General features: G+C 37.9%; 1 protein-coding gene across 3 annotated transcripts in view; it reads right to left on the bottom strand.

The window, feature by feature from the left end:
• The window catches only part of EPS15 (epidermal growth factor receptor pathway substrate 15), a 53,663-nt gene that overhangs the window by 14,318 nt on the left and 22,371 nt on the right, over positions 1 to 16,974 (bottom strand). For all 3 annotated transcript variants that reach the window (XM_057401768.1, XM_057401767.1, XM_057401766.1), the window contains 4 exons: positions 13,639 to 13,724; positions 7,834 to 7,906; positions 2,784 to 2,945; positions 1,761 to 1,958 (listed from right to left, as the gene is read on the bottom strand). In XM_057401768.1, the coding sequence (XP_057257751.1) occupies positions 1,761 to 1,958; positions 2,784 to 2,945; positions 7,834 to 7,906; positions 13,639 to 13,724 (519 nt within the window). The remainder of the gene's footprint in view (positions 1 to 1,760; positions 1,959 to 2,783; positions 2,946 to 7,833; positions 7,907 to 13,638; positions 13,725 to 16,974) is intronic.

The raw sequence follows: 16,974 nt of genomic DNA, 5'->3' as shown, positions 1-16,974 counted from the left end.
TCAAGGTTTGATGCTTTTTTCCTACTCAAACTCACGAGAAGAATTGCAAAGCTTTCAGGATTTTATTTATTTAGTTTGTTGGGCTTTTGGGGGGATGGGGGTTCTTTTCATTTAAATTATGCATTAGCCTTAAACTCTAAATTACAGATGCTGCTTTATCGCAATTCTCATCTTCCAAAAAGGACAATTACAAATTCATCTTCTCCCTCATGACTTCCGAAGTCTATAAAATCCACAGTCTGTCTTCCTAAGGAGACAGTTATATTCACATGTTATTATTTCAGCAATATGCTGAATGCAGTGCCTCACAGCAAACATTTACAATCAACTTGCCAGTTATGAAGGAATTACTGGATTTAGTAGATTATATAGAAGGTTGGATGGAGCCTTGGGCGACCTAGTCTAAGGTGAGGCACCCCTGACAATGGCAGGGAGGTCAGAACTGGATGAGCTGAAGGTCCTTTCCAACCCAAACTATTCTGATTCTACAGTGAACATAGTTCAGATATTTAGCTGTCTAAATCCAAATGACTTCTGCTAGGTCAGTCACATAATAGAGGTTTCATTGACTTGCGCATGTCACAAGTCAGGTGGCAAAGACAACACCAGGTGTCTTTCAAACACAGACCTCAGACCAAGCATTAGCTAAGCTTGCCTAAAGCACCAAAGCATTGTTCAAGAGCAATAAAATCAGGAGTACTAATATAAAACCTATGAAAAAAGTCTGTAGTACAGTCAAGCATAACCACTTATATTATCAGGCTCAAATCTGTTCGTTGAAAGTACCACTTGCTAGCATATTCATATTGAAATAGCACAATCTTCCCTCTACCTCTGAGGAAACAATGGAAAATCCATTTGTTTTCTTATCAGTTTCTAAATTTCAAAGCCAAACTTAAAAGTTACAAATATGTTATGAGGCTTTTCAGAAGAAGAAAGTGTCTTGCTGAACAGTGGAAGTCTTAAGAACAAAAAAAATGAAAGTGTTAACAAGTTAGAGATATGAAATGTCTCTAACTGTGTGAAATGACCAACCCAAAAGCCAGCCATTTCTCAGGTTCAAAGTTGATAGAAGGCTCTTCATTTTGTTTTTAACTTGAGAATGATGCGAGTCTGGCTAATATTTTAGCTGGCAAGTCAGAGGAGGTGAAGAATAATGAGGAAAGGCTGTGCTAGCTTGCACATCCCTGAAGTAAAAATAAATCACTGATCACAGAGAGATGCTAAGTGTTCCTTTAGCATAAAAGCAGACACTTCAAAGCACAGTGCTTAAAAACAGTGCAGACATATCTCTGCTTCTCAGTATCTAATCTCAATCAAATTTATTCTTACATTCACCTTATTTTCCCACTTCAACAATGCACTAAGTAAATGTTATTAGTGATTTTATACTGATTTCACAACCATTAAAGAATAGTAAGAGCATGCCGCAAGCCATGGCAGAGGAAGAAAGCTTGAATTACTGGACATAGAGAATTCACACATGCATTATCCATTTTTCATTCATTACATTTAGACAAATTATTTATGAGGTACAATAAATTAATCCCTTTTATTAACAAAACTTGGACAAAAATCACGAGGTATTCTTGAGCCAGCCTCCAAGGATCCTAACAAGCACAGAGCACATGTATAAGCAACTGAAGACATGAGCAAATAGTGAAGAGAAAAAAGAGAACAACTCCTTCCCCTTAAGAAAAACCACACTAAAGGTTGTCAGCTAAAAAAAGCTTTTTTTGGGGTCTTTCACAGCGCCTTACTGAATTAATTTCCTGTTGTGAATCCTGCAGATGTTGCTGAAGAGGTCCCAGCTGTGCTTTCCCAGACTCAATGCAATGCTCAAGCTCCGCAGTTTCTTGCTGCAGGCGACTCAGCTCCTCTTGAGCTTTGGTCAGTTCATCTTCATACGCTGAAATCTTTGATTCTTGGCTTGTTATTTCAGCCTTCAGCATGGCAATCTACAACATGAACAATATTTCAAAGCCAAATTATAAAAAAAAAAAAAAAATCACACCACTTCCAAATATATCCAAATACCAACATTTATCACCAGAAAAAGTAAAACACTCATAGCTAGTGCAGAGATTATAGATCATACCTGAATGAGAGGTTAATTCCTAAGTGGTCTCAATAGGATCATAATATTCTAGCTGTTTTCTTGACTGCAGTGGCTTTAACTAGAAGTAGGTAGATTTAGATTAGATATTAAGAAGTCCTTTACTGTGAAGGTGGTGAGGCACTGGCACAGGTTGTCCAGAGAAGCTGTGGCAGCGTTCAAGGCCAGGATGGACAGGGCTTGGAGCAACCTGGTGTAGTGGAAGGTGTCCCTGCCCATGGCAGCAAGTTGGAAAAGCTTTAAGGTCCTTTCCAACCCAAACCATTCCATGATTCTATAATTTTAGACCCTTAAGAAATACTGCAGCTTTATATTAGCAAAAAACTCTACATACCCATAAGAGATAACTGCTAAGAAATCAGTCCCATTAATTAGTGCTTCTAATTACACTTAAATTGCATTCTAATTTTGCACTATTTGCTTGCACTTAACCTTCTTTATGTGCAAGTGTATCTCAGGATGTTTGTTCACACACTGATACTAAATTAGGAGGTCACTGGAGTGACGTATTTCCTGTTCTCTATTGGTCACAAAATCTTGATGCTCAGGCTGTTTGTTTGTTAAAGTTCCCCCCCCCCCCCCCGCCCCAACAACTGTTATGCTGCAAGGCTGAGTTCTTCATAATGAGAGATTTATTCTTTCATGGGCCTTACGCACTAGACCTTACCAAATGGGCTTCCTCTGCACATTTCTGCCTGATATCATTCAGTTGCTCTTCCAACTTAGCCTTCTGCTCATCAAGATCGTTAAGGATTTCCTGTGCTTCCTGTTTCTGAGCTTGCAGCTTTTGCAGGTTACTGCTCTCCCGCTTTACTTCATCTTGTAGATCCTGTAAGGAAACAGATTAGCTTTGCATGTTCCCTCTCTCCTAACCACTAAATCCTCCAATATAGACTGCAGTACTAACTTGGATTTCAAAGGATCAACAAATTATCTTTCAGAAGCCAGCATTCATAATATGGCAGATAAACAAGTGTCCTCAAATTCTAGCTCTGAGACATACAAATAAACTGCTTTTTTCTTTTCTTTATAAGAAAGAATCTCACTGAAATATTGAAGATTGTGCATCAACACAGAGACTAACTCTTTTACACACAGGGAGGTTAAGGTTTCATTTTGAATTTAGAAGTTGTCTTTATTCAGGCCACTCCATTGTCTGTCTCTATGCTTTAGCAATACGTTTTACTGAGTTCCATAGTAATAGAAGGTCTTTATTCCGCTCCTTCCCCCTTCAAAAGCACACGGCTGAAAATAGGAACTTGTTTTAGCAACGTGCCAAATGACCAAATTGGTGCATTAACAGCTCAAATGCACTCCCTTCTAGAGCATCCCTGCTTTTCATTTTGTGAAAAACAACCAAACCATATTTTCCATGTAACAGTACTGTGAAAAGTGCACATTCCACACAAAGCAATATGGCATCTTTTAGTTTATGAAACAGCAGTATGTCTTGTATTCCCAGTACATTAAGTAGCACCATATGATGACTAGTTCATTCCTGAGCAACAAGAATGGTTATACTTCAACAAATTGCACGGATGACATTGATATAATGTCAAGAAAAGAAATTAGGATGAAGAAAGAACTGTTAAAGTCAAGAGGAAGTGATAGTAACAGGGAGATCAAAAAGGATTAATACAAAGGAAAAGTATTAGATGAAAAGAGAAGATCGCAGCCTTTCCAAGAAAATATGGTAATTGAAGGAAGAATCATGAACAACAGTAAAACAATGAATAGAGAAAAGATTGGGGAAGATAAGGAAACAAGCAGACGTGAATTTCTGATTAGAGCATATATTCATGTGCTGCTCTAGGCTAAGATCCTGGCATCCTTTTTTAGGGATGTTCTGTTTGGGGGTATTTTTGGTGAGGGAGAGCATCCATATGCGCCAACACCTCCAGAAAATCAGGACAGAAAAGCCAGACAGAAATAGAAAGGCATATGGTGCAGCAGTCAGATGCTAGGGGAATAAGTAACCTCGAGACAACTGGAAAACTACCTAAAGAAACATCATAGATGCTTTTACAGAAAACACCCAAGCAAAACACAACCCCCTAAACCACCCACACAAGCCCCCAAATCATATCTGAACTTCAGTAAAGGGTGTATGACTGATGTACAGCAGTTAGACTAGGTGAATCACTGGGTGCTTTGAATCTATGACAGACAAGCCAGCACACACACAAAAAAAGCTCTTACAGCAGCTACTGACTTGGATAATTGGGACACTCTTGATCCACTCATTTTTCACGTCGCTTTGAAAAGCAAGTATCAGCTGATACCCAACGCAAGCAATGGGGGAAAAAATAACAGCTTGAAGAGATTTCAATCTCCTTTCTCTAAAAGCAAGCAAGAATTGACATCCACGCAAGCTAAACATAGATCACCTCCACTCTTGCTATTGTTCCTTGAATCCCAGTGTTGGAACTAAGCACAGGAGTAGAGGAGCACTGAGGAGACCTAAGTCTGATGGCTCCCAGAAGAGAAAAGAAAAAAAAACCCAACCAAAACTAAACCCCAAGCATGTTCACATAACCATTCCAAAATTAAAGGCTGGAGTAGATACAATACACAAAACTAGGGATAATAGACACATCTTCATGTACCCTGAATACTCAGATACATCTTCATGCATCCTTCATGAAGTAAATCAGGCTCCAATTAAACTTGAATTTCAAAGAATTCTCTCAGCAGAGAAGCAACATCTCAATGTTCAAGCACTCAGTGAGATTCTATATGAAAACCATTAACATATTTGAGGTGGTACAAGCCATTGTTTTTACATCCTTGTATTAGATTTACAATCATTATAACTCTCCATGTCAGTGTATTGTAGGACAAGGCAAGTCCAGAGGTGTGTATTTCCACAGATTGACAGGAGATTTAATAGCTTTTTGGTGCACTATCAAGAACTATGAAGCCTGCAATAGCATGGAAAAGTTAAACTTCACTGACTTCCTAATGGCTTGGGTGCCCTGCAACTAAGAAAGAACAGAGAAAACCCAGTGTTGAGTCGGGTACTCAAAGCATAAATCTATTTAATAAAACTCAGGCCAACAAGGAGATCAAAAGGCTGGAAGAGAAGGCCAGAAACATTCCAGACTGCTTAGAGGGCCACAATCCCAAGATATCTTTTACTTTTCTCCCCTGAAGCAGTCTCATATGCAGTTACACTTTTCACCCCCCAATGACATGAACATCTATTACATTTTTTTCAGGAGTTACATGCATTTGTTCTAAAAATTCCTTTACAAAGTTTCAGTGTCCCATTTTATTGATTTCACATCAATGAAATTCCAGGGAACATTGTAACTGTTGGGAAAGCCAGGAGAAATACTACTTATTTCAGTGTCTTAGCAGGTAGACTGACAAACCATGCCCATACATGTGAAGTGCTAGATAGAAGACGAGAGTATTGTGGATGTGTCCAAAGCCCCACTGCTTGAGGCAGTGTCCAGCTGCTGAAAACCACTGTAGTCCATTATCTGTGTCTAGAAGGGAGGGCTGGTGATGAGAGTGCAAGGGGATAGCCAGGTAAAGGCATTTCCTGATGTCACTTGGTATGTGGTCAAAACCTAATGTTTTAGTGACATACTAATGCTGTAAACCAAAGTTCGCTACTGCCAAGAACATTTAATATCTGAATTTATTACTCCCGTATTTATGAGAAAAGGCTAATCCAATCACAGCATAAGGAAATTGTGCCTTAGAAGTTTCTTGATCTTTCTTATTCTGCCCATAATTTTTTAAGTAAAAACACTCTTATTCTTTGCTACAGAAGGGCTGATATTTTAACAAGCACATCAAAACCCATCAATGGTTCCTTCTAACTCTTTCTGTCTTGGTTTTTTAATAGCTATTAACATAGTATAGAAGTTATTTTATAGAAAAAAAAGAACCCTGCCATTCTTTCCCTCCTCCCATAAAAATCAGTTCAACACATCACAGACCCCGACTATACTTGAGATTATAATTTGTGCACATGGAAGTAATTCTGATCTCAGAACCATGGAGCGTGATGCCACAAAACTGGCTTGATCCAAGGTGGCAGATAAGAACGCACTGGTTTTGTACACCATCTTTAGAAATGTCACCAGTAGAATAAATCCAGACGAAATGCAGCATGATGTAAAGATATTCTTAGTCTGTCAGCACTGTTCTTTGAAGCTCCAGAAAGTTTCCTGAAACACGCGGGTCCTCCCATGTTCAGGAGCAAGAAAGGGACCAGAGATAGAGGGCCACCAGCTTAAATAAATGCTGCAGCCATTTCCTGTTTGATCCCAATGGTTTCTCATTTTTCTGAGAAGCCGGTAATAGACTGTTCCTTCTCTGCAGCCTGACAGAACTCTGTAACTCTATATTTAACAGGGGACAAAGAGCTTGTGTGATCACAAAGAGGTTAAAGACCTGAGACAGTTGCTTCCAACATTACTGCTCTAGATACGATGCTTTAATTGATTCTGTAATGCTGCTGACTTCAAAACACTGAACACATGCAGATGACAATAATACTATAACATTAAAGGTAAGGGTTTTATTTAGGCTTTGAACCTTTTGTGCAAAGGCACCAGAGAACTCAACCTTCACATGAACACGCACACAGATTCCACAACACACTAACAAAAACCATCCTGGGTACAAAACCAGGAATACCCATAGGAATTTTTAACTGTGAAGAGGCAATCTGCAGAGTGGGAGTGGGGGCAGTGACCACTGCATGCATGGACAGAATCACAGGCATGGGCAACTTCTGTATGTATCCCTGCAGCTGCTCTATCTGGCTGCCATTGTGACTAACAGGCCAGCATCTGAGTATCTTCTGAAAGGTCAGACTATTAATTATCAGCTAAGCTTTAAGGACATTAAACAATCAAGCACAAAATGCACAAGTATTGTAACACACTGGCTCTTTTTCTGCCCCAACACAAAGTAAAATGCAGAAATCTGGCATAATTTGCTCTTAATCCAATATTTAAACAAAAGATTCCTAAAATAAATGTAGAAATAAATGTCAGTGGTCAGGTATCACATATGGAAGTTTTTATCTTAAGCAGCAGCTCCAACTGCTTTTACAGCTTAAAATCTAATTGAAACATTGCTTTGCAGCATTTAGTTCAGAGCTTGGCTAGACTGTTAACACCCTGAACACTGATGCTGACTGGATGATTTTTAGTCCTTGTAAACCACTTGCAAAATTTACATTTCCCAATAATCTGGAAATTCAATGTCAGCCTTTTAAATAAAAATCAAACAGATCATTTTTTTTTAATTCACTCATATTAGGCAAAATTGAGTCTATGTTCCACCCAAGCTGGTAATTACTGCGACTCTTAAGAAGCAGCCTCGTATACAAACCCTTTTAATTCAGCCACTTCAGTTTATTAATTTGCAGCGCTACAGTGTCTTCTTTAGCTTTAATTATACATTAGAAAGCCTTGCTAAAAACAAAACAAGGAAAAACACAGAAGGAGGCTATTCTCTTCTAATATTTTTCATTTGATACTCCATGCAGGCGACATATCCTCAATGCTCACACATTTATATAAATATACACACCAACACCAACCCACATGCATACAGAAAATACATCTCAAAGTATCTTCTTTTCCTTAGCCACCAATTTTAATTCTTTTCACTGACTCAGTAATCCTACTGCTATTAAAGAACCCCATGGTGCAGTATCAAGTGTCCGAACAATAATTGTGTGTCTTATTTACCTGGACCTCACTTGTCCGCTGCTTGATGGAATCTTCTTTCTCCTTCAGGTCTTGCTCTACATTATTCTTTTCCCTAGAAGACCAGCAAACAATGCAAGAATACTTCAGAACATCAGCTACAGCAGGTACAGTTATCCAGCCCCCTAAGCCTGTATCTCTCTTTAAATACATAGTGAAACATTAAACACAAAAGATGTGAGGAATTTCTGCTTTCCAAATTATTTACAAGACAGAAGCCCACATAAGTGTTCTGCATAAAAACCCCGTCTTTTCCCCCAACTGCACTTCAGTGATAAGAATGGCTCAAAAATGGAAGGGGGCGGGAGGAAGAAATCAATGAAATACTGTCTCCAGTGATCTCACTGTTGCTATGGAGCACTTGTCTAATGAAAACTGCTGGGAAAAGTGGGAGGGATTGCATCAGATTCCATCTGTTAACCCCTGCAAACGCAGTAATTCCTATGCTAACAGCAGCTAGAAAACATTTCCAGCAGGCCAATCTAGCTGATAAATGAACTTCGCCTATCTGATTGTGGATGCAGCTGTTGGTAATCTCAGTCAGAAGAAGAAAGGTTAGCTTGCCGTAATCACTCCCTGCTCAGAAACTCCACATGTAGTTATTTGCTGTGTCATATCAAGTCTGTCTCTACAGACATTTATTCAAGTTGAAAAGTGACTATTTATGACGCCAATAAATCCTTGGCAGTCAGGCATAACAACAGCTCAGAAATACACTCAGAAAGTGTTATTGTTTTTAGAAAGATCATGTTTATCTCTAGATAGTATATGGAATCATTAAGCTTCACAGTTTTAACACCACCTTTTGTACACAGATACTTACCTTCATAACGATTTTGTTAATAGATTAGCACACACATTAGAAGTTGGAATTTGAACAGTGATAAAAGTAACATTTCTAAATGAAATACCATAGTGAAAAGCTACCAAATTACATCACTAGTCCATACTGAAATTAAGGTAACTTCATACAGCAGATGGGTAATTAATCTAAAACTAGTAATCTTACTGTTTAATATAAAAGAAAGCACTTCTGTCTCCAAAGTAAAGCAGGTTTACTCTATGTTCTCTTCACTCAAGCTGAGGAACTCCTGTTTACTGCTAAACCACGTACAGTGAAAGATGCAAATAACACCCCCCCAAATGTCACAGATCTTAAATGAACATTTGCTGTGAGAAATAATTACAATAAGTTATATTCTGCTATTATTTATCTCAGTATCTGACTGAAGAACAACTTGCTGATTGTGCCCAAAGGGAAGGTTTAAATAGAAGGAAGAGAAAAGATGTGGAAAGAGGAACTCTGCAGAACAAGGTTGGATATTCTGTTAAGTGTGAACCTTCAAGTTTCATAAAATTTCTCATTTTCTACTCATCAGAAAAAAGTATCATGGAAATTCTAAGCAAATCTTCACTGTTTACATCAAAGCTATAGCACACTCCTCTAGCTCAATAAATTAGTATTTGTAGCATAGTTGCTCTTAGATATTTAAAGAACTGCAACACAAGGATGAAACAAGCTCTGTTGATTTTGCCTTCCTTAACTTTCCTTGAACAAAGGGTCTCAAACTCAGTAAAGCAATCAATTCCACACATCTAACTACAAGTCAGGCTGAAGCCCTCAGACACCCATCAAACACAGCAAACACTGAGGCATATTATTCCTCGCTGAAGATAAAAGAGAATAACTGACTAGATAAACAAATACTTGTTATTCTGCCTAACTGGGAATGAAGACAGGAAGTACAACAGCAAGCAGATACATATGCTTTAATATACAGCCTTTCCACATTACTGTCATGGATACGCCTAAGAGACTGTCAGAGATGAAGGAAGAACACTTCCTTTTTTTTCCAACAGAAGCCAGGCACCTAAACCTTGCGATCTGGACTATGCTAAGCAAGTGACAGGATACAATACCCACCCACAGGCAGCTTACACTGGCCAAACCACAACACAAACAAGGAATTGGAAAAAATCAAGTGAAAGAAGTATTGTCAGGCAGAACAAGAAAAGCTTAGGCAGCAGTCTCAGGCAAAGGAAAACAAGCTGAGTGTATATAGCTTACACATCACACATCCCCTCCTCCCCCCCAAGTAATGCTTCTTTGTTTCAGAAAGAAAAAGACAACACAGACCTACTTAATTCACTAATTCTTCTGAATGCCTCCATTTCTTTTACAAACTATCTGGCATACCCCTGTAGAAATGCTCAGCAACTGAAAGAACCAAAAACAAGTAACAAAATTGATTTATTGGATATGACAGATTTCCTGGATCATAAAGGCCCTTACCACATCAGTACTTGGGGAAAAAACCCAAAGCCAAACCAAAAACCAACCCAACAAAGAACTGCAGTCTTGCCAATAAAGGACACTTGTAACCAATTCAAGTGAATTTATGAAAGCAATACTATTTCCCTATGCATTTTAACAGCAGTCAGGTCAGGGGAACCTCTCATCAAAGAAACTAAAAGCAATGATTTAAAAAAAGCCCTTAACTAATAGATGGTTTCTCCAGTGCAGATACTTCATGATTTACAATCACATAATCTTAGTAAATCCATAAGCTTTATATTAATTTGTGAATGGAGTACTTTATAAATGGGAGCCAGCCCACTGCAGATACTCGTTACAGCTGACAACTGCAGTTCCTATGTCAGTAGAGGCATTCAAGCCAAGCATGAAACAACCCTGGCCAGGCTTTTCGATGGCCACTTAGAACCACTTTAGCTACAAAAGCAAAAAAATCATAGTTCCATTTTCCATAATAAGTGACAGATGCCTACGCACAGGGCTGGTAGCATTATCTACACTCACAGTTGCCCGACATTCCTTATTTCCACAAACATTTGTAATTTTGGCAATTCCTAGTGCAGTAGCACTTCAGTTTGGCAATGCTAGAAAAAATGCTGAGGGTTTGCCTTGTTTCTTCTCCCCTGTGTTCCCCCAACCTCTTCAGCTGCAACAGCTCAGTTACTTCCAAGACAGAGGTTAGAAGAAGTAATCCAGCACATGTTAAAACTCTTAACATTTCTTTGCTAAGAAGCTGTAGATCTCTGAACTTTGAAACTAAGACTTGATGCCAGTGCAGGGCAGGGAGAGGTTGCCCTGGTTTTCTGGGAACGTTTTGCTGTTTCCCTGCTTTTAAGAGACCAACTTATGGTCCTTTTAACCTGATTTAGATTCAATCAGTATAACTGTTCCTGTCCAACCTATGTGAAGGATGGCACCTCTGTTGAGCTATCCTAAATTAAGCTCAACTACTTATCATGCTTAGAGAGGAACATCATATTGTCAAAGTGCAAAGAAATCCCACAGATTTGTGGGCCGTAGATAGCTCTGAACACACGAAAGCAAAGCAGGGTTTGCTGGGGAAGAGAAAGGTTTTATGGCACAAAAAAAGAATATTAAGAACATCTGGTCTACCCTCCCACAATGCTGATCAAAAAAAGCTCCAAATAGCTTTCTAAAAATACAGTGCATCTGAAACAGAACTTGTAGGCAGCAGTGCTGACAGGCTCAAAATGATGCACATTCCACATCTCATGCAGATTCAATGTCCCTAGGCAAATCATCCCCCTACCAGAGAGGAATTATCTTCACTAATAAGTGTGTTGTATTTTATTCTTCATCTGATCCTCAGCCTCCACCATCCTGAATTTTTGAATTAAATTAAAAAGCTTTCGGGTACCAGATATCTTTCCCACACAAACTGTTGAGCTACAAATGTATCACCTCTGTGTTATTTGCTCCGTCTTTCAAAATGCTGTTTTCCACACATTGTCATTCTTTTGGGCATCTCCTCTGCTGCCTTTATTGGAGTGCATTTCAAAAATAGACTCAATTCCTATTACTGGGTCTCAGAAATGCAGCTCTCATGGATACTCCTCAATGGAATCATGGTCTAGAATTACTGCATATTGAGTCCAACAGCTGAACAATATGCCTTGTTTAATAATGAACAAAACTAACTTAGGTTTAAATTTCATTTTTATATGGTAACTATCAAGACTGAAAATGTCACCAGTTGTAACAGAAATGTAGATTTGCCAAAGATGAAAAAGTTTCCTATGTTTACCAAAGATTAATGTGTTGCCTCAGCCACCTGTGCTGAGGAAAGGTACAGGAAGGCAACGGTTCCTCTGCTACAGAAAATAACTCCTCTACAGTGGATAAAGGATTTTCAAGCAATAAAACCCCTCAACTTTCCTTAAAAAAATATAAAGAAAAAATTTTACAGGAGCCACAATGTACTTTAGAACACTGAGAGTTTGACAGCTGTCCTCAGTGAAACCATACACCCCTCTGTTATACCTCAGCTTGATGAAATAGGCCTAAGCCTCTGATCATTAATCCAGTTCTGTTCTGAACATCAAAAATCATATAAAAGTAAATTTCCACTCTCCAAACAGAAATAATACACAGATGCCCCCACCATATCTTCAACAATCTAATATCATTCAAACATGTCTTAAATAATTGCCCAAGTGTATTTGCCACTGAAGAAATGGAAGCAATAACTTTCCAAAGGCAATGTATCCTTCACACCTCACAGTAATAAAAGAAAACAAGACATAAACAGAACAGCTTGCATGGTAGGCTGCAAGTTTACCTACTTGAAAACCAACTTCATCTGCAAATTCCTGCTGGTGAACAATTAATTTCCCTCTAAGATGCCAACAGCAAACATACATGATAGCAAATCACATTTCATGTTAATAAATGTCAGAATCCAAAACTGGAATTAATATAGCCTAAAGAACAGCCGAGGAAAGCATAGCAGGGAGAAGCGAGGAGGCAGTGGGAGTAATAAGAGGGAGAACAAGCAGCTGAAGTGAAAAAACATTTATGTATTTAGGAAACAGACTGTGCTTTGACACACTGCCAAATTAAATCATTCCTGCAAGTGACATGAAGATGACAGGCAGATTCCATCAACACAAAGCACCCTCACTTAAAAAATAGTAGAATTAACTGTTCTTAATAGAATTTTTGGTAGATACATGATAGTATCAGAAACAAAAAAAGCCACCCAAAACCAAAGAAAAATATCTGCTAAGTCTGGAGACTATACATATATACACAATATATATATGAGTTTGATTTCTGTAGTCACCTGAAGTCATTATCTTAATTAGATTAGAAATAATTACTGGAACCCAAGGGTCTGCAGACCTCAAAGTAAAACAGTTCTTCTCAGTGCATCAGTTGAATTTACTGAACAGAAGCATGTCCATCTTCACCACCACCAAATTCCTACAGAGGCCCATATACAAACTGTCACCTTCCAACTCTCTACCCTACATACTTGACCTTTCCCATCTCATTTTCCTACTGCCACTAGAAAAGAGTCCTCAGAATTCTCTCTACAAATCAAAGACAACTAATACCAATTCACATCATGATTCCAGCATCCTAAAGATCCATTCTCATCTGCCAGTAAAGCTAAGCAAGAAAGAACGTTTCTGTCTCAGGATGGGAAACAATCTTATTTCCATCTCTGGATAGGAAAAATACCCAGAAGGCACCATAGATAGACCTTTCACAGTCTTGCTGTTATTAAATGCACTCATCGGAGTGAGCAAGAAGTAGAAGTGTTAAAACAGCATTACAGACATGCTAACCATTTATTTTTAGCAAAGCAGACTATTGCCACCTCGGTTTCTCTTATGCATTGAACTTGTTTTAAAAAGAAAACACAGAACAACAAACCCAAACAAAACAACAAACCCAGTAAGTAGCACAACTGAATCTAAGGCAACTATGCCTATTCCTTCTTTACCTACCTCTGCAGGTCTACTATTTCATTGTTTAACGTGTCAAGTTCTTTAATTGCAGAAAAATCTGCTACCAGATTTGTTCCTTGAGTACTCTGAAAGATAAAAAATACATACTGTTAGTTTATAGCTTATGCTGTCCAACAACTATATTAAATTCACTTTTTCGTGACAGTATGAGCTATCCTCTTATAACAATGGTTGGTAGCATTGTATCTCAAATCTTCACACTTGGTTCAAACAAAAGCACAGTCAGTCCAGATGCTATATTAACAGAACACAACATACATCCAATATATCTAGTAATTCAAACAGAGTTTCTCTCCTGTAATCTCTTGAAGTCACCTTCCACAAAGCACAGGACCACCTGATCATACAAACAAATTAATCTAGCTCTAAAATTAACAACTAAATGAATTCTAAAATTAACGTTTATCTGGCTTCCTAGCATTCATTTAAGAGTGGTTTGGTTTGTTTAGTACTTGCATATTTCTTCACCTTGGTGATCCTCCTGTTGCAGAGTATAGATACTTTGTAGTGCTTCTGAGCTAGTTTAATGTGAACCTTCAGTGTACTGAATGCAACTTTGGTAAAACAAAGTCAAATTATGCCCACGAGTTCCCATTTACTTAGTCTGTTTGTAAGACAATTACTATAATACAAATTATTTGGCTCAAAAATAGACTAGAGAACAACAAGACACAATTAGCAAATACTGTAATTATTCTACTATGCCTTATCACAGCAAGAACATGTTTAGGAAGCCATAGTCACTGTAACTACCTTCTATAAATACATCACTTCCTTCAAGTGGAAGTGGAATAAAGTCATCCAGGACAAACACAAAGTTCAGAGAAAAGTATATACATATAATTAAAAAAAGGCAGTGATACTCCCAAAATAACACCAAAGGTTTTAAATGCCAAAGTTTCTCTAAAGATAAATCAACCTATTATTAACCATGTATTTATTCAAGGTTATACTCTGGAGAAAAACCAAAGAGCAAACACAAGCCATGAAAAGACCTAAACAGTAAATCTGAGCACACTGGCAGAAAGTATTATTCAGCAGAACTATAGGTTATTCATGCATCTTTTACTAGAACAAATATCATGAACTGAGAATAAAAAAAGCCATACAGCTATTCTTAAACTGGTTAGCATGCAGCTTCTCAAATGACTATGACGTTCAGATCTCTTCTAAAGGAATTACACAAGAGGTTTGCGGAGCTGCTCATGGTGCTCTAGTGAGAAAGATTTTACTTCTCCTAGCAAAGAGACAGAAGGAGAACATGGAGCTATTAGTTACAAGTTCAAATTCTTTCCAGGCCTCCTCCTCTCATCAGTTATTCTGCAAACTGACGCCAGTGTCAAGCTTGAACAAGATGTAGTTCAGTCTTATTTGCAATTTTTCAGGAGAACTGGTGTGAGGGAAGAACATAAAAGCCATTTTTAGCTTCAATTTCAAGTTAACAAAGACGTAAGTTAGAGCTATTTGCTGCCATCTACTACACTGCAACATGCATGCAAACAATGGTTTGAGTCTTTAAACTCAAAACAGCAATAAAAGTGAATCCCTGTCAAAATTCTTTAAGAGGAACCTGCATGTAAGTTTAAGTTTTATGGCTGGTAATGCAAGTACAATTTCGCAACCTCAAAGAGTTCTAAGTAAAGAAACACAGCAACAAGTACTAGACTGCTGCTGTATCCCATGCTGGATCGCATTCAGGCCTCAAACTTGAAATAGATGTTACACTACCACGGTCATAAAATTCTCTAAGGAAACCAAACATTAGATAACAGCAATATACATACATATGCATTCTGAATATCTAGCAAGAAGGGTCACAAGTTAATATTCTCTATCTTAAAAACGTAATGGTTTGCCATTATACTTACTGATATGCCTGCTACTACCTGTATATTGGTCAATTCAGAAGATGAAGCCTAAGGCGGGGTTTTGGGGGTAAGTCTGGGTCTTGTCGCCCCAGTGTAAGCCATGCCACTTCACGAAAACCAGCAAAAAGCCTATTTCTGTCTATTGCTTTTATCCTTTGAGCTCAATTCTCGAACAATAATCTTGGACAAACAGGTTATTTCATATCAACAAGACAACATCTCTTTTGAAAAGCTCAAACTAAGCTGAAGGTTCAGCTCAATCTAGTAAAATAAATTCTTGGTGAGGATTTACAAAGCTAACTAAAAGCTAACTTACCTTCTTTCACAATATTCATACTCTTCTCATTTATGCAAAAAAAAAAACCCAAAACAGCATACTAATATCTTTGAGAGTTCTATTGAAACAATTCACACACATAGACGAGCAGTAACCAACACTGATCTCTTCTAAAATGTTCTAATTGCTAAATTTTCTGTAATATAATCAGTAAATGACAACTGCAAATTATTACATTGGCCTACTGCTCTGTCACCGCTTCCTCAGTCATTTCAACAGGGTAAGATGCAGCATTAGGATAAGCAGCAAGTATTACCAAAAGGTAACAGACACAGAGGTCTGGGTCCAAGGAAGAACCTTGGAGTTCTGCCAGATGAACAACACTGGAAATCAGCAATAATTCGAGATTGCAAGGTACTGTGACACTTCGGAGAAGTGCTGTGCTATTGCAATGAATATGTAAGAGTCTTAGAAGGATGTTCATCATTAAACCAACAGACAGTAAATATTAGAAAAGCAAAGATTCTCTAACCTTGAGAAAGCAGAGTTAACAAACTGACAGAATAATAAGGATGAAAAGCAGAGTGGTGCAGAATGGAAAAAACAGTCCAAACTAGAAAAGAGACATAGAAAGGAAAGCAAACATACAAAAAAGATTAGTAGAGTTGCAAATAAAGCAATTACTTTTTAAAAACAGAATGTAAAAACGAATTAGAAACCAACTACAGAAACTCAAAAGGAGTGCCAAATTTTGAGTTTCATCTTTTTTCCAGGTACGAATTTTTCATTCTGTTTAAGAAAGCTGTAGAATTAGGGCAATGTTTTGCACAACCAAGAAAAGGTAACTCACATCAGACTTCATGATGTGTAAAACAGGTAAGAATTCGTGATGAGCTCTACCATTCTGATAAATACAGCTTGAACTGCTTGAGGTACAATCTACTGCTGGATTAAGGTAGATGGCAGTCAACAGACTATGAGGACGTTTAAAGTGTGGAGCATTTACTTTTTAAACTTTAACTACATAGTTCTAGACTTTATTTAGTTCACATTATTTCCAGGCTTCTTCAAAAAGATCAATATGAATAGAAGTAACCATAAACACATTAGGAGAAAAACACTGAACTTGGGAGGGTTATTTCAGATGCAACCTAAAATTTCTTTAGATAG

This window comes from Pezoporus wallicus, unplaced genomic scaffold (assembly GCF_028554395.1).
Source record: "Pezoporus wallicus isolate ANWC-B61680 ecotype Strahan unplaced genomic scaffold, APGP_CSIRO_Pwel_v1 contig_1035, whole genome shotgun sequence".
In the NCBI taxonomy this organism is placed as follows: Eukaryota; Metazoa; Chordata; class Aves; order Psittaciformes; family Psittacidae; genus Pezoporus; species Pezoporus wallicus.
This window is presented reverse-complemented; position numbering and strand designations above follow the sequence as displayed.